This window comes from Carcharhinus amblyrhynchos, chromosome 9, assembly GCF_965287045.1.
Source record: "Carcharhinus amblyrhynchos chromosome 9, sCarAmb.v2.hapA, whole genome shotgun sequence".
In the NCBI taxonomy this organism is placed as follows: domain Eukaryota; kingdom Metazoa; phylum Chordata; class Chondrichthyes; order Carcharhiniformes; family Carcharhinidae; genus Carcharhinus; species Carcharhinus amblyrhynchos.
Genome location: NC_137332.1, coordinates 100,725,248 through 100,740,816, shown reverse-complemented (window position 1 = coordinate 100,740,816; position 15,569 = coordinate 100,725,248). Strand labels below are relative to the sequence as shown.

Genomic DNA, 15,569 nt, shown 5'->3' with positions numbered 1-15,569 from the left:
ACTGTGTAGCTCTCCCACAGTACTGACCAAAAGATGTCTGAGACACAGGCTCCCTGATTTCCAGCAATTTATTCCTCCTGATCTCAGCCAAAAAACCCTTCCCTCACACTATGTTAATCCCCTCTCCCTCAGCACTTGAAGTCAAAACTAAGACACAGCTTTTACCAGAGAGAGTTGAGTTACAAACAACACTACTATACCCAACCAGTGTCCCAGCTATCCCCATTTATAAGTGTAGAAACACTCATCACCTATTTGATAATGTAATTGCAATTAAACCTTAAAAATGTGATTGCAATTACATCTTAACAGTGTGATTATTATTAAACTTTAATATGATTGTGATTGTCATTCGATAGTAACAAGTAATTGCGATTAAACCTTAACCGTGTGATTATCATGAAATATTAACTATGTAATTGTGATTAAAGCTTAACCCTGTGATTGTCATCTGTTGTGGAGATGCCAGAGTTGAACTGAGGTAAGCACAGTAAGAAGTCTGACAACACCAGGTTAAAGTCCAACAGGTTTATTTGGTAGCACAAGCCACTCGCTTTCGGAGTGCTGTCCCTTCATTAGGTAAGTGGAAATTCTATTCACAAACAGCGCATATAAAAACACAAACTCAATTTACAAAATAATGTTTGGAATGCGAGTCATTGCAAGTTATTGTCCGAGCTGGAGACAATAGGAACATGTCTCACAACACCAGGTTAAAGTCCAACAAGTTTATTTGGTAACACAAGGCACTCACTTTCGGAGCGCTGCCCCTCCATCAGGTGAGTGGGATTTCAGTTCACAAACAGGGCATATAAAGACACAAACTCATATAATGGTTGGAATGCACATCTTTACAGGTAATCAAATCTTAAAGGTACGGACAATGTGAGTGGACAGAGCGTTAAGCACAGGTTAAAGAGATGTGTATTGTCTCCAGAGAGGACAGTTAGTGAGATTTTGCAAGTCCAGGCAAGTCGTGGGAGTTACAGATAGTGTGACATGAACCCACATGAGGACAGCCTCAATAAGGATTTTGGGTTCATGACACACTAACCCCCACAACTTGCCTGGGCTTGCAAAATCTCACTAACTGTCTTGGCTGGAGACAATGCACATCTCTTTAACCTGTACTTAACCCTCTCTTCACTCACATTGTCAGTTCCTTTAAGACTTGATTACCTGCAAAGCCTCACATTCCAACTATTATTCTGTAAATTAAGTTTGTGTCTTTATATGCTCTGTTTGTGAACTGAAATCCCACTCACCTGATGAAGGAGGGGTGCTCCAAAAGCTAATGGCTTGTGCTACCAAATAAACCTGTTGGACTTTAACCTGGTGGTCTGAGACTTCTTGTTGTCATCTGAAACCCGGGGCTTGTCCTGGGGAACACAGCACTCACTGCACACACCTACTCCATCTCTCAGTGAAAACAGTGAGTAAACTGGGCAGCACAGTGGCTGCCTCAGAGTGCCAGGGACCTGGGGTCAATTCTGGCATCAGGTCACTGTCTGAATAGTTTTCCTCCGGGTGCTCCGGTTACCTCCCATACTCCAAAGATGTGCAGGTTAGTTTGGCTAGCCATGCTAAATTGCTCCTTTGTGTTAGGGGGACTGTCAGGGTGTATACATGGGATTATGGGGATAGGGCCTGGGCAGGATTGTTGTCGATGCAGACATGATGAGCTGAATGGCATCCTGTAGTGTAGGGATTTTATTGTTTGGACATAGTGAGTAAAGTGGTGGTCAGTGATTATGATTCCTATGGTCTATGCAGGTTTAAAAATTCATCCCCAATAGAAAAATCATAGCTGTTTACAGTTTAATTTACACAGTTACAGATATAGGTCCGCCATCAGTCACTGACTGTCAGCTCGAGAGAGTTAAAGCTTCAGTGATTGTCTCATCTGATCTCTCACTGATCTCTCTGGATTACTTAACAGGATGCGGGAGGTCACTGGGAAAGAGAAAAAAAATCCATTGTTACAGAAAGAGGAAAACCCAGCAGACACAGAACACCCCCAACAAAACCCATCAGACCCAGCAGAGCCCTGACACCTAAAACTGCAGAAAGCTGGAGGAGTTCAGGAAGCATAGGGGTGAAAATTGGGAAAACAAAGAGTGTGCTTGGGAAAAAAATACTTCATTTAGAACGGCACAGATTAATCAAGGAAAGTTAGCGTGGATTTGTTAAGGAAACCTCAGTTCAGACGAACCTGATGTGTTTGTGGAGGTGATAAGAAGGGTTGTGTGGTGAGCTTTGGGATTCAGGGTCCAGAACTTGGTCCCTTGCTTTCTATAAATTATGCCAATTATTTAGCTTCTAATGTAGGGAAAATGAAGAAGAAGCTTACAGATGTACAAGTATTATCCGTGTGAGTGTCAGTGAGGAGAAAAGTTTCAGGCCACAGGAACATGGAGATGGTCGGGGCAGTTGGGAAGAACAGTAGTAAATGGAATTCAATCCGGAGCAGTGAGAGGTGATGGATTTTCGGAGGATTAACAAGGCAAAGGGAATCCCCAAAATATGGGAGGATAATGAGTAATGTGGAGGGACAGAGGGACCCAGGACTGTGTGTCCACAGACTGGGAAAGGTATCAGGTCAGGTTAATAACATGATTAAGAAGGTATACAACATGTTTTCCTTTATTAGCCAAGGTGCAAAACTTGGGTTTGATAAAACTGCAAACAACACCAGATAGACAACAGCTGAAGCATTGCAAACAGTTTGGTCAGCACATTACACAAAAGCTTTGATTATATTGGAGAGAATGCAGAGGAGATTGTTTAATATGGAGAGCTCTTCATTATCAGGCAGGGATTCAATGGGCAGAATGGCCCACTCCAAAGCATAGGTGTTTTAACATTCAATGTTCCATCTATGGAACACCAGCTAAACCCATCAGAGCCCCAAACACCAGCTAAACCTATCAGACCCCAAAACACCAGCTAAACCCATCAGAGCCCCAAACACCAGCTAAACCCATCAGACCCCAAACACCAGCTAAACCCATCAGAGCCCCAAACACCAGCTAAACCCATCAGACCCCCCAACACCAGCTAAACCCATCAGACCCCCAAACACCAGCTAAACTCCTGAGTTCTACTCCACACCCCAAACATTCAGCTAATGATCAGACTCACCACAAAACACGACTGAAGTTAAATCCGGTGGGAGTGACAGACTCCAGTGGCCGGCTTCAGGGAAATCTCTGGGAATTCTGACTTCCTTGAGAAAATTCAGCAGCTTCGTAGAAGCTGTCCAGGATGAGATGTTTCCGGATGTCTCAACACCCACAATCTCTCCACCCTCAGACTGTACAGGAGCAGCCAGCTCCAGAAGGCCAGTCTCAAAGCTCAGTGTTGGTTTGGATGAGCTGTTCTTTAGTGACTATACAGCGAGAGACAGACACTGAGCTCACATCCCACCCACCAGATTGTACAGTTAAATCCAGCTGGAATTTTTTTTTCCAAAAATATACTTTATTCATAAAAATCTCAATTAATCTTTTGCAAATGTACAGGGCTTTGATAGCAAACAATGTGGAATCAAAACATGTTCACAGATCTGTACAAATTACAGTGACTACATTTCAATACTTAAAAGCTATATTCATGTCTCAGGTAGGAATGGAGGGTCTTAATGACATTACTGTTACTAGAGAGGTGGTGCTCGACAGACTGGAGGGGCTGATTGTGGACAAGTCCCCAGGACCGGATGGAAGGGTTCTGAAAGAAATGGCGGAGGTTATAGTGGATGCCTTGGTGGTTATTTTCCAGACGTCGCTGGATTCCGGGGAAGTGCCGGAAGATTGGAAAATGGCTAATGTTACGCCGTTGTTTAAGAAGGGTGCCAGGCAAAAGGCGGGGAATTATAGGCCGGTTAGTTTAACGTCTGTGGTAGGTAAAATGTTAGAATCCGTCATTAAGGAGGAAATTGCGAGGCATCTTGAAGGGAATTGCTTGATAGGGCGGACGCAACACGGTTTCATTAAAGGGAAGTCGTGTCTGACAAATTTACTGGAGTTCTATGAGGATGAGTCTAGGGCAGTGGATAGAGGAGAGCCGGTGGATGTGGTCTTTCTGGATTTTCAGAAGGCGTTTGACAAGGTACCTCACAAGAGGTTATTGCAGAAGGTCAGGGGACATGGAGTTGGGGGTAGGGTGTTAGCGTGGATAGAGGATTGGTTGTCAAATAGGAGGCAGAGAGTGGGGGTCAATGGGTGCTATTCGGATTGGCGGTTGGTGACTAGTGGGGTGCCCCAGGGGTCGGTGCTGGGGCCTCAGCTATTTACCATTTATATAGATGATCTGGAGGAGGGAACCGAGTGCAGGGTGTCGAAATTTGCTGATGACACCAAGATTGGGGGAAAGGCAAATTGTGCGGAGGGTGTGGAGAGTCTGCAGAAGGATCTAGATAGGCTGGGCGAATGGGCCAGGAAATGGCAAATGGAATTTAATGTTGGCAAGTGTGAGGTGGTCCACTTAGGTAGGAAGAATGGTAGGAAGGACTATTACTTACGTGGCGAAAAACTGCAGCAGGCGACGGTGCAGAGGGACCTCGGGGTCCTTGTGCATGAGTCGCAAAAACCCAGCTTGCAGGTGCAGCAGGTGGTCAGGAAGGCGAATGGGATGCTGGCCTTCATAGCGAGGGGGATTGAATATAAAAGTAGGGAGGTCTTGCTGCAGCTGTATAGGGCATTGGTGAGGCCACAGCTGGAGTACTGTGTACAGTTTTGGGCGCTGCACCTGCGCAAGGATATTTTGGCCCTGGAGGGAGTGCAGAGGAGGTTTACTAGGCTGATACCGGAGTTGAGGGGGTTGAGCTATGAGGAGAGGCTGAATAAACTAGGCTTGTACTCGTTAGAGTTTAGAAGAATGAGGGGAGATCTCATTGAGACGTATAAGATGATGAATGGGATGGATAGGATAGAGGTGGAGAGACTCTTCCCGCTCAAAAAAGACAGTAGGACTAGGGGGCACAGCCTCAAGATAAAGGGGAGGCGGTTTAGAACGGAGTTGAGGAGGAACTTCTTCACTCAAAGGGTGGTGAATCTCTGGAATTCTCTGCCCGTTGAAGTGGTGGAGGCTGCCTCGCTAAATATTTTTAAGAAGCGGGTTGATGGGTTCTTGATAAGAGAGGGGATTAAGGGTTATGGGGAGAGGGCGGGAAAGTGGAACTGAGCCACAACAGATCAGCCATGATCTTATTGAATGGCGGGGCAGGCTCGAAGGGCTAGATGGCCTACTCCTGCTCCTATTTCTTATGTTCTTATGTTCTTAAGATTTACAGATTTGTGCGAATTACAATGATTACATTTCAATACTTAAAACTATTTACATGCCTCAATAAATTACTGTGTGCCGTTAGTGCTCGGATTGGCACACAGCTCTGCAGGTCGAGGGTATTCTGCAGTTCCTGGGCCCTCGGTCTGCCTCCGTTAAAAGGCCTTACAGTGTGGCCTTTCCCCACTGTGCCTTTGCGGCGGCTGCCCCAAGCTTCAGCCTGTCCCTCAGCACGTAGTCCTGGACCTTGGAATGTGCCAGTCTGCAACACTCAGTCGAGGACAGTTCTTTCAGCTGGAAGATCAGCAAGTTTCAGGCAGACCAAAGTGCGTCCTTCACCGAGTTGATGACCTTCCAGCAGCAGTTGATATTTGTCTCGGTGTGCGTCCCCGGAAACAGCCCGTAGAGCACAGAGTCCTGCGTCACTGAGCTGCTCGGGATGAACCTCGACAAATACCACTGCATCTCACTACAGACTTTCTTTGCAAAGGCACATTCCACAAAGAGGTGTGCGACCGTCTCGTCAGCCCCGCAGCCGCTTCGAGGGCAATGTGCGGTGCTGTTGAGGCCTCGAGCGTGCATAAAGGATCTGACGGGGAGTGCCCTTCTCACCACCAGCCAAGCCAGATCTTGGTGCTTGTTTGTCAGTTCTGGTGATGAGGCACTGGGTCCTGTCCCACTGTAATATTTGATTCATTATTGTCACATGTATTGGTACACAGTGAAAAGTATTGTTCCTTGGATATCCTGGGCCTTGTCTATCCTGTAATATCTCAGGACACACCAGGCCCTGTCTACCCTCGAATACCCAGCAACACCATGCCCTACCTCCTGCAATATCCCAGGACACACCAGGCCCTGTCAACCCTCTAATACCCCAAGCACACTGGGCCCTACCTCCTGTAATATCCTATGATACTCTGGGTTATCACATACAGTAATATTCCAGGATACACCAGGCCCTGTAAGGCTGCAATATCCCAGAATACACGAGGATTTGACCTATTATAATATCCCAGGATACACTGCATTCTGAATTACTGCAGTATCCCAGGATACAGTGGGTTCTGTCAGGCTGCAATATCCCAGATATAGTGGGCCCCACCATACTGTAATATCCCAGGACACCCCAGGTCTGGACTTACTCTAATGTTCAATGATACACCAGGCCCTATGTTACTGCAATATCCCATGTAACACTATATCATGTCATACTGTAATATCCCAGGATACCCATGCTCTGTTTCACTGTAATATCCCTGGATATACCAACACCATTCATACTGTAATATCCCAGGATACACCAGGCTGTGTTATACTGTAATATTGCAGGATACACCAACACCAGTCATACATTAATATCCCACGATATTCTGGGCTTTGTTGTATTGTAATCCCAGGATCCACTCCTACCCATGCCACAATAACATTCCAAAATGGACTGGGTCTTGTTGTACAATAATATCCCTGGGCACACTGGGCTCTGTAATACTCTAATATCCCGAGTAAATCAGGCCCTTGTGTACAGTAATATCTGAGGATACACTTGGCCTTGTCCCTACTGTAATATCCCAGGATACACTGGGCCCTGACCAAACAAAGGATCTCATGATACACAGCGCCCTGTCCCACTGTAATGTTCAATAACACAGTGGGTCCTCTATCCCAGTTATTTCCCAGGATGCACCGGACCCTATCGTGCTGTAATATCCCAAGGTACAGCAGGCATTATCCATCCTGTAATATCCCATAACACACTGGATCCTGTTGCACTGAAATACAGCAGGATACAGTGGGGTCTGTTTGATATCAAATCCAAGGACACACAATTATTTCCCTGTAATGGTGGTGCCATGATATATAACACACTGAATAATATTTATTTCCCTCTCTCTGTATCCCGGACCTCAGACTGTCCTGGGCTGACAGCTCAGCACTGACTCTCCCTCCTGTGATCCTGCTCTGAGGCTGGGTCCTCTCTAACAGTGAGAAACAGTCTTACCGTAAATCACCACCAGTGTCTCCTTCATCCCGCTGTGTTCCACCCGACAGGAATACTCGGCCTGGTCCTCTGGATCAAACTCGATCCATTTCCGGATCTGGTAGGTGCTGTCGTGATTGGGTAAGATCCCAGTGGACAGAGTCTCACCAATCACCACTCCGTCTCTCCACAGATTCACCTCGATGGCCTGAGGGTAAAACCCGGTGACGGCACAGGACAGCCGGTTAGAATCACCCAGACGGGTAAAGGACACGACGGGGGCAACTGAGAGAGAAAGAAAGAGGAGTCAGTACAGGAACCTCGAGATAGAGAGTCCCGGCATCACCCCCTTCACCGACTCTCACTCCCCCCTCACTCACCGACTCTCACTCCCCCCTCACTCACCGACTCTCACTCCCCCCCTCACTCACCGACTCTCACTCCCCCCCTCACTCACTGACTCTCACTCCCCCCCTCACTCACCGACTCTCACTCCCCCCTCACTCACCGACTCTCACTCCCCCCTCACTCACCGACTCTCACTCCCCCCTCACTCACCGACTCTCACTCCCCCCCTCACTCACCGACTCTCACTCCCCCCTCACTCACCGACTCTCACTCCCCCCTCACTCACCGACTCTCACTCCCCCCTCACTCACCGACTCTCGCTCCCCCCTCACTCACCGACTCTCACTCCCCCCTCACTCACCGACTCTCACTCCCCCCCTCACTCACCGACTCTCACTCCCCCCCTCACTCACCGACTCTCACTCCCCCCTCACTCACCGACTCTCACTCCCCCCTCACTCACCGACTCTCACTCCCCCCCTCACTCACCGACTCTCACTCCCCCCTCACTCACCCACTCTCACTCCCCCCTCACTCACTGATTCTCAATTCTCTCTGTCCGTACTCCAGGTATTTCCTCAGCCACTCGATACACTCCACCTCCAGGTAATGTTTCCATTTCCGATTGCTGTCAGTGTCCCGATCCCACCTGTTTTTGGTGATCTCCCCCCAGGGCACCGGGGTCACCCACACCATGTGATCCTTGTCGAAGCTGAGAAAATCATGTCCGTCCCACCCATACTGGGTGAATCCATTCGTGGTCCCATCATCTCTCAGGTCACAGCCAGTCATCAGCTGGTAAACATGGATCCCTGCGGATCAGAAACACAAACAGCCAATCAGAGACAGTCCCATGAGACTTCCCACTCGCACACAGCCAATCAGAACCAGTCGCACTGGGTGATCTCATCCGACCAGCCAATCAACATCAACTACTCTGCCCCATCCCCCACTCACACAGCCAATCAGAGCCAGCCTCAATCCCTCCACACATTCACAGCCAATCACATTTCCTGTCACATCTCCAATCGCAGCCAATCAGCCTCTGGCTCCCGGTTCCTGATCCACTCTGGGTTTCTCCTCATTCCCACCTGGATCCCCGGGTGCTGGGAGAGTGAGCGCTCACCTCCTGTCTGGTTGCTGCGCGACGTAAGGAGCAGAATATTAGCTTTAGAACTGATCTCCTGCTGATTTATGAAGATCTTCTTCCTCTCCCAGGCTGCCGGACCCTCGCTCTCCACCATCCACTGCTCCCGGGGGATCAGCTCCCTCCGATCACTGTCGTACATAACAAACTGGACACCGTCCACATAACCGACAACCACAAACTCCGGGAAACCCGGGATCGGAGTCATTCCCGTGAAGAAATACCGGAGAGAGTGAGAGCCTGAAATAGAGAGAGAGAGAATTCAGGATATACACCCTAAAAACACCAACACCCTCACACACACACACACACACACACACACAAATCAGGGCATGAACCCCAAAACACTGATTCCAAACCGAGAGCAAAACCTCCACCCAGCCTGGCATTGCCCCTCTCACACCCCATCACTCACTGACCCAGGGTTAATACCCCAGTACCCAGCCTGGCATTGCCCCTCTCACACCCCATCACTCACTGACCCAGGGTTAATACCCCAGTACCCAGCCTGGCATTGCCCCTCTCACACCCCATCACTCACTGACCCAGGGTTAATACCCCAGTACCCAGCCTGGCATTGCCCCTCTCACACCCCATCACTCACTGACCCAGGGTTAATACCCCAGTACCCAGCCTGGCATTGCCCCTCTCACACCCCATCACTCACTGACCCAGGGTTAATACCCCAGTACCCAGCCTGGCATTGCCCCTCTCACACCCCATCACTCACTGACCCAGGGTTAATACCCCAGTACCCAGCCTGGCATTGCCCCTCTCACACCCCCATCACTCACCTGCAGACACCTCTCCACACAGAAGGACCAGCTCTATCAGTCCAATCATTGCTGCTTCCCTCATGTTGGGGAAACATTTGCTGGAAACTCTTTTTCAAAGAAAGGCCATTTTCTCAACTCACTCCTTCTGTCTTTCCCGGTTCACACTGAGCCTCAATCTGATTGGACACAAAATAGGACTGAACCGTCTCTGGCAGAATAGAAAAAAAGTTGAGAAACTGCCTCAATGTTGAGAACTGTCCAATCAAGTAAATACACCTGATGACATCATCAGTTGCCGGGTAGAATCAGCTGGAAGGAGTTTGACACAGTGCCAGAGGGAAGGAGATTAAGAACAGGAACAGGGCTGAGTGAACCATCCAGTTCGAACACTGCTGATCTGGACTCCAGTTTCTGACTATAAAACAGATCCTTAGATATCATTACCCAATAAAAGTCTCCAATTGTCCAGATATTCATTTTTTTTGTGCAAAGACTGGATGTGGATTGCACACTACTGATTCATTTTAACATTATTAACAGATCGAACAGATCTCCCCTCAACATTCTAAATCTCCGAAATAAAAACCAAGTTCATACAAATTCATTTTTACTGTGGTCTCCTTCTGGAGATCAACACTGCACCCCCTCCAAGACCAATCTCCCCATCCTCAGGTGTGGTGTCCAGAACTGAAGACAGTGACTCCAGACAGGGTCTGAAGAAAGTCTCTCTGTAAAACTGAAACTTCACTTCCATCACTTTGTCCACCATCCAGACACAATCAGTGTTCCATTAGACAGACTGGTGAAATGGACAGACACAGAGCAGTTCAAATACAATCCAGTGAAGTATTTTAAGTGCTGCAGTTTGAACAGAAGAATGTACAGAGGTAATGCAAACTGAATGATACAGTTATAAAGGGATTGTATGAACAGAGAGATCTGAGTGAGTGTGAGGCATTCGACCTCTGACCTTCGGGTAAGTGTTCTCCAAGGTGGCCTTCACGACACAAGACTGCAAAGTCGCTGAGCAGAGACTGATAGCCAACTTCCACACACATGAGGATGGCCTCAACCGGGATCTCAGTTCATGTCACACCATTTGTAACCCCCACGGCTTGCCTGGACTTACAAAATCTCACTCACTGTCCTGTCTGGTGACAATACACATCTCTTTAACCTGTGCTTCATGCTCTCTCTCCCTTCACATTGTACCTTTTAAGACTAGATTAGCTGTAAAGATTCGCATTCCAATCAGTATTCTGTAAGTTGTGTTTGTGTCTTTATATGCCCTATTTAGGAACAGAACTCCCACTTAACTGATGAAGGAGCAGCGCTCTGAAAGCGAGTAGCATTTGCTACCAAATAAACCTGTTGGACTTTAACCTGGTGTTGTGATACTTCTTACTGTGTTTACCCCAGTCCAACGACAGCATCTCCACATCAGGAATATGAGGCTGGCAGGAAGGTGTGATGAAATTGTGAAAGAAGCATATTTACCCCATTGTTTTATATATAGAGGCACAAAGTACAAAAGCAAGGAGGTCTCACTGAACATTGATAAAATATTGATTAGATCTCAGCTGGAGAATTGACCCCACCTCTGGTCATAGTGTTTTAGGAAGGATATCAATGTATTCGAGAGGGTGAAGAGCAAATTTGCTGGAATATTATTGGAGATAAGGGACTTCTGAATGACACTGGGACAATTCAATGTGTTGGGCTACGCATATCTTTCATAAAACATGGAAAGACATTGCATTGCCCCAATAATGGATGCTGACCTGGAGTTTATTTCTATAAATAGGACCATTAACTTCACCTTGGATAGGGAGCCAGCCTGCTGTCACCTGGCCTATATGGTACTTGAGAAAGACATGTTTGCTAGTTTTGAATTGGAATCATTTCAAGTGATGGGGAATAAAACTGAAAGGCAAAGGCGACTGATGTTTTGGAAATTGAATTATAGGGACAAACTTTAAGTTTTGAACCTGTTGGTTTTGAACTCAGTCTCTTTGGGGAACGAGTTTAGAAATTGATATGATCCAGTCCGATTCTCTCTCAATCTTGCCTCAAATTGTGTCTGGTTCACAACCTGCTGCCAGAGAATCCTCATCTGAGTGTAACCTGTCTGCATTTTGGACCTGCAAGGCTGGAACAGTAAGAATTGGTCCAGATCCATATTCCCCTCCGTGCCAAAGATCTGTTGGTGTGAGACTCCAGACATCCACGGGTCTTCACATGAGAGGACACCAGCTCGACAGCATTGAACCCCTTCAAACTTAATCCTTTATTTTAAAAAGCCTATTCTCTGAAGCGCATCTCTGCATTGATTCCCTGCTCAGGGGTTGAGGGTCATATTTTTACATGAACAGAAGACCAGTTAACAGACAGGGGACAGAGATTGGACATAAATGTTCGAGTTGCCAACTGTGACTAATGGAGTGTCACTCGGATCAGTGCTGGGGCTTCAATTTCCAACCTACATTCATGACTCACACCAAGAGGCTGAGTGTAATGTATCTAAATTTACAACAGCTACAAAGCCAGATGGAAGTGCAAACTGTCAAGGACGTAGAGAAGCTGCAAAGAGATGTGGACAATTTAAGCGAAGGTGCAAGGTGGCAGACAGCATGTAACGTGAGCTAGTATGGGGTTTACACTGCATCTCAACACAATATGGCTTTCTACGCATTCACACTGGTCCATACAGATGTCACTCTGCTGAACCCAGCCAACCAGAAGGTGTTTAAATTGGAACATGTCCATCCTTCAGTAACAGCATCCCACTGTTATATTGTACAAGGGAGGAATAAATAGAGTACAGAGTAAGAGACAGAGTCAGAGTGAATTGTGGCTCTGAGACACAGATGATCAAAACCAAGTACTGGTTCCAGGAAACCTTGTAAAGTCTGTTTTTTACCTAGAAAACTTCCATCAAAGAGATATCTTAATGATACTATATCAGAGACAGGCACATTATTAATCTCACACTCAGCCTCAGTTACCTGTTGTAATCTCTGCAGATTTCAGACAAAAACGCTTTGTGAAATAAATGATTGTGTGCAAGAATATTTCTGAGACCAGGCCACATTTATTTACTCATTAATTCAGGTGTAGTGAAGTCAAACAGTTTTGTCTGTGGGCTCAGTAAATGCACATTGCATAACCATTGGAAGTGAAATGTGGCTTCCTGTTTCACATGGAGGGAAAGCATTAGAACTGCTCACATATGGCAGAGAGCAGAGCTGTGGGGCTATTCAAATTTGCTGGCAAGGATAGAAAAATAGAAAAGTAGAACACTCTATCTTCAATGAGAGACTTTGGTGCACTCTACAAGAAACACAAAAAATCCATGAGATAGAAATCACAGAATCCCAACGGTGTAGAAGAAGGCCATTCGGCCCATCAAATCTGCACTCAATTCTCCACCAGAGCATCTGACACAGACCCTGTTCCTGTCACCCAGCTAATCTCCCTAATTTACTCATCTTTGAACACTAAGCGACAATTTAAGCTTGGCCAATCAACGTGTCAGAGGAAACCGGCGATCTTGAAGGAAGCCCATAGGGCACAGGCAAAACATGCAAACGTCACACGGACAGTCCGTATTCCAAAGCCGGAATTGAACCCGAGTCCGTGGTTTGTGAGACAGCAATACTAACCACTGCGCCACGTGACTTCCTTCAGAAACTGATCAGAAAAGCAAATGGTACCTTCATCTTTATCTCAAAGGGATTTGAGAACAGAACAAAAAATTCTTGCTACAAATTTAAAGACCGTTGCTGAAACTGCAATTCTGTGTAGAGTTATCCTGGCATTTGTACAGAGAAGGTTTAACTGGCAGATTCTTGGAATGATTGGGATTTGTTTTATGAGGAAAGGTTGTGCAGGTTGGGGGATTATTCATTGGAGTTTAGAAAAAGTAAAGTGATCTCACTGAAACAGGTTAGATTCTGACAGGGCTTCATTGGTAAGATACTGGAAGATTCTTTCTGTTGGTGAACAATAAAACGTGAGGGGAAAGCCCCAGGGTAAGAGGTGAATCAGTTAAAATGACGAGAAATTTCTTCACTCACCTTTGTGATTTACAACCCCAGAAAATTAAGGATGAATCCTGACTGAAGGTATTGAAGATAAATAGATCTGTGGTGTCTCAGGGAATGGAAGTTTCAGAGAGTAGGACTGAAAGTCAAGATGAGGCAGAAGATCAGCTATGACTGTGTTGGAACTTGGGACAGGTTCAAGGGGTTGAATGGACTATTTTGCTGTTATCTCTCACGTTCTCTGGCAAAATCCCTGGCAAAATCTTTTCTCACTTATTCCTCAACCCCACCTACTATGTGGTGTTTCTTGATTTTCAGAAGGCGTTTGATAAGATGCCGCACAAGAGGTTATTACAGAAGGTGAGGGGGCATGGAGTTGGGGGTAGGGTGTTAGCGTGGATAGAGGATTGGCTGTCAGATAGGAGGCAGAGAGTGGGGGTGAATGGGTGCTATTCGGATTGGCAGTTGGTGACTAGTGGAGTGCCCCAGGGGTCGGTGCTGGGGCCTCAGCTATTTACCATTTATATAGATGATCTGGAGGAGGGAACCGAGTGTATGTTGTCGAAATTTGCTGATGACACCAAGATTGGTGGAACGGCAAATTGTGCGGAGGGTGTGGAATGTCTGCAGAAGGATCTAGATAGGCTGGGCGAATGGGCCAGGAACTGGCAAATGGAATTTAATGTTGGCAAGTGTGAAGTTGTCCACTTTGGTAGGAATAATGGTAGGAAGGACTATTACTTACGTGGCGAAAAACTGCAGCATGCGATGGTGCAGAGGGACCTCGGGGTCCCTGTGCATGAGTCGCAAAAACCCAGCCTGCAGGTGCAGCAGGTGGTCAGGAAGGCGAATGGGATGCTGGCCTTCATAGCGAGGGGGATTGAATATAAAAGTAGGGAGGTCTTGCTGCAACTGTACAGGGCACTGGTGAGGCCACAGCTGGAGTAGTGTGTGCAGTTTTGGTCGCCGCATTTACGCAAGGATATTTTGGCCTTGGAGGGAGTGCAGAGGAGGTTTACTAGGCTGATACCGGAGTTGAGGGGGTTGAACTATGAGGAGAGGCTGAATAAACTAGGCTTGTACGCGTTAGAATTTAGAAGAATGAGGGGAGATCTCATTGAGACGTATAAGATGATGAATGGAATGGATAGAATAGAGGTGGAGAGGATCTTCCCGCTAAGAAAGGACAGGAGGACTAGAGGGCACAGCCCCAAGATAAAGGGGGGGCGGTTTAGAACGGAGTTGAGGAGGAACTTCTTCACTCAAAGGGTGGTGAATCTCTGGAATTCTCTGCCCGTTGAAGTGGTGGAGGCTGCCTCGCTAAATATATTTAAGACACGGGTGGATAGGTTTTTGTTAGGCAAGGGGATGAAGGGTTAAGGGGAGAGGGCGGGAAAGTGGAACTGAGCCACAACAGATCAGCCATGATCTTATTGAATGGCGGGGCAGGCTCGAAGGGCTAGATGGCCTACTCCTGCTCCTATTTTTTATGTTCTTATGTTCTTCTCGGCTGACTTATACTTCATATCTCACCCCAACAATCCCATCTCACACTCCATTACCCACAGAAATCACTGCACACAAAGGGACGAGCACTATCAGTACCTCTGTGGTACTGTCCCTCTCAGTGTGTGAGCTGTGTCCTGTACTGATACTGTCCCTCTCAGTGTGTGAGCTGTGTCCTGTACTGATACTGTCCCTCTCAGTGTGTGAGCTGTGTCCTGTACTGATACTGTCCCTCCCAGTGTATGAGCTGTGTCCTGTACTGATACTGTCCCTCTCAGTGTGTGAGCTGTGTCCTGTACTGATACTGTCCCTCTCAGTGTGAGAGCTGTGTCCTGTACTGATACTGTCTCTCTCAGTGTGTGAGCTGTGTCCTGTACTGATACTGTCTCCCTCAGTGTGTGAGCTGTGTCCTGTACTGATCATGTCTCTCTCAGTGTGTGAGCTGTGTCGCTGCTTATATTAAACCTTGTACCATTGAACCAATT

General features: G+C 47.0%; 1 protein-coding gene across 1 annotated transcript; it reads right to left on the bottom strand.

Moving 5' to 3' along the window:
• Positions 1 to 7,262: 7,262 nt before the first annotated feature.
• Positions 7,263 to 9,627, bottom strand: LOC145348661 (class I histocompatibility antigen, F10 alpha chain-like). Its single transcript, XM_080196825.1, has 4 exons — positions 9,554 to 9,627; positions 8,739 to 8,999; positions 8,152 to 8,424; positions 7,263 to 7,549 (listed from the first exon to the last, which is right to left on the bottom strand). Exons 1-4 carry the CDS (start codon positions 9,615 to 9,617, stop codon positions 7,263 to 7,265), a joined length of 885 nt encoding a protein of 294 aa, XP_080052951.1. The 5' UTR covers positions 9,618 to 9,627.
• Positions 9,628 to 15,569: the final 5,942 nt, after the last annotated feature.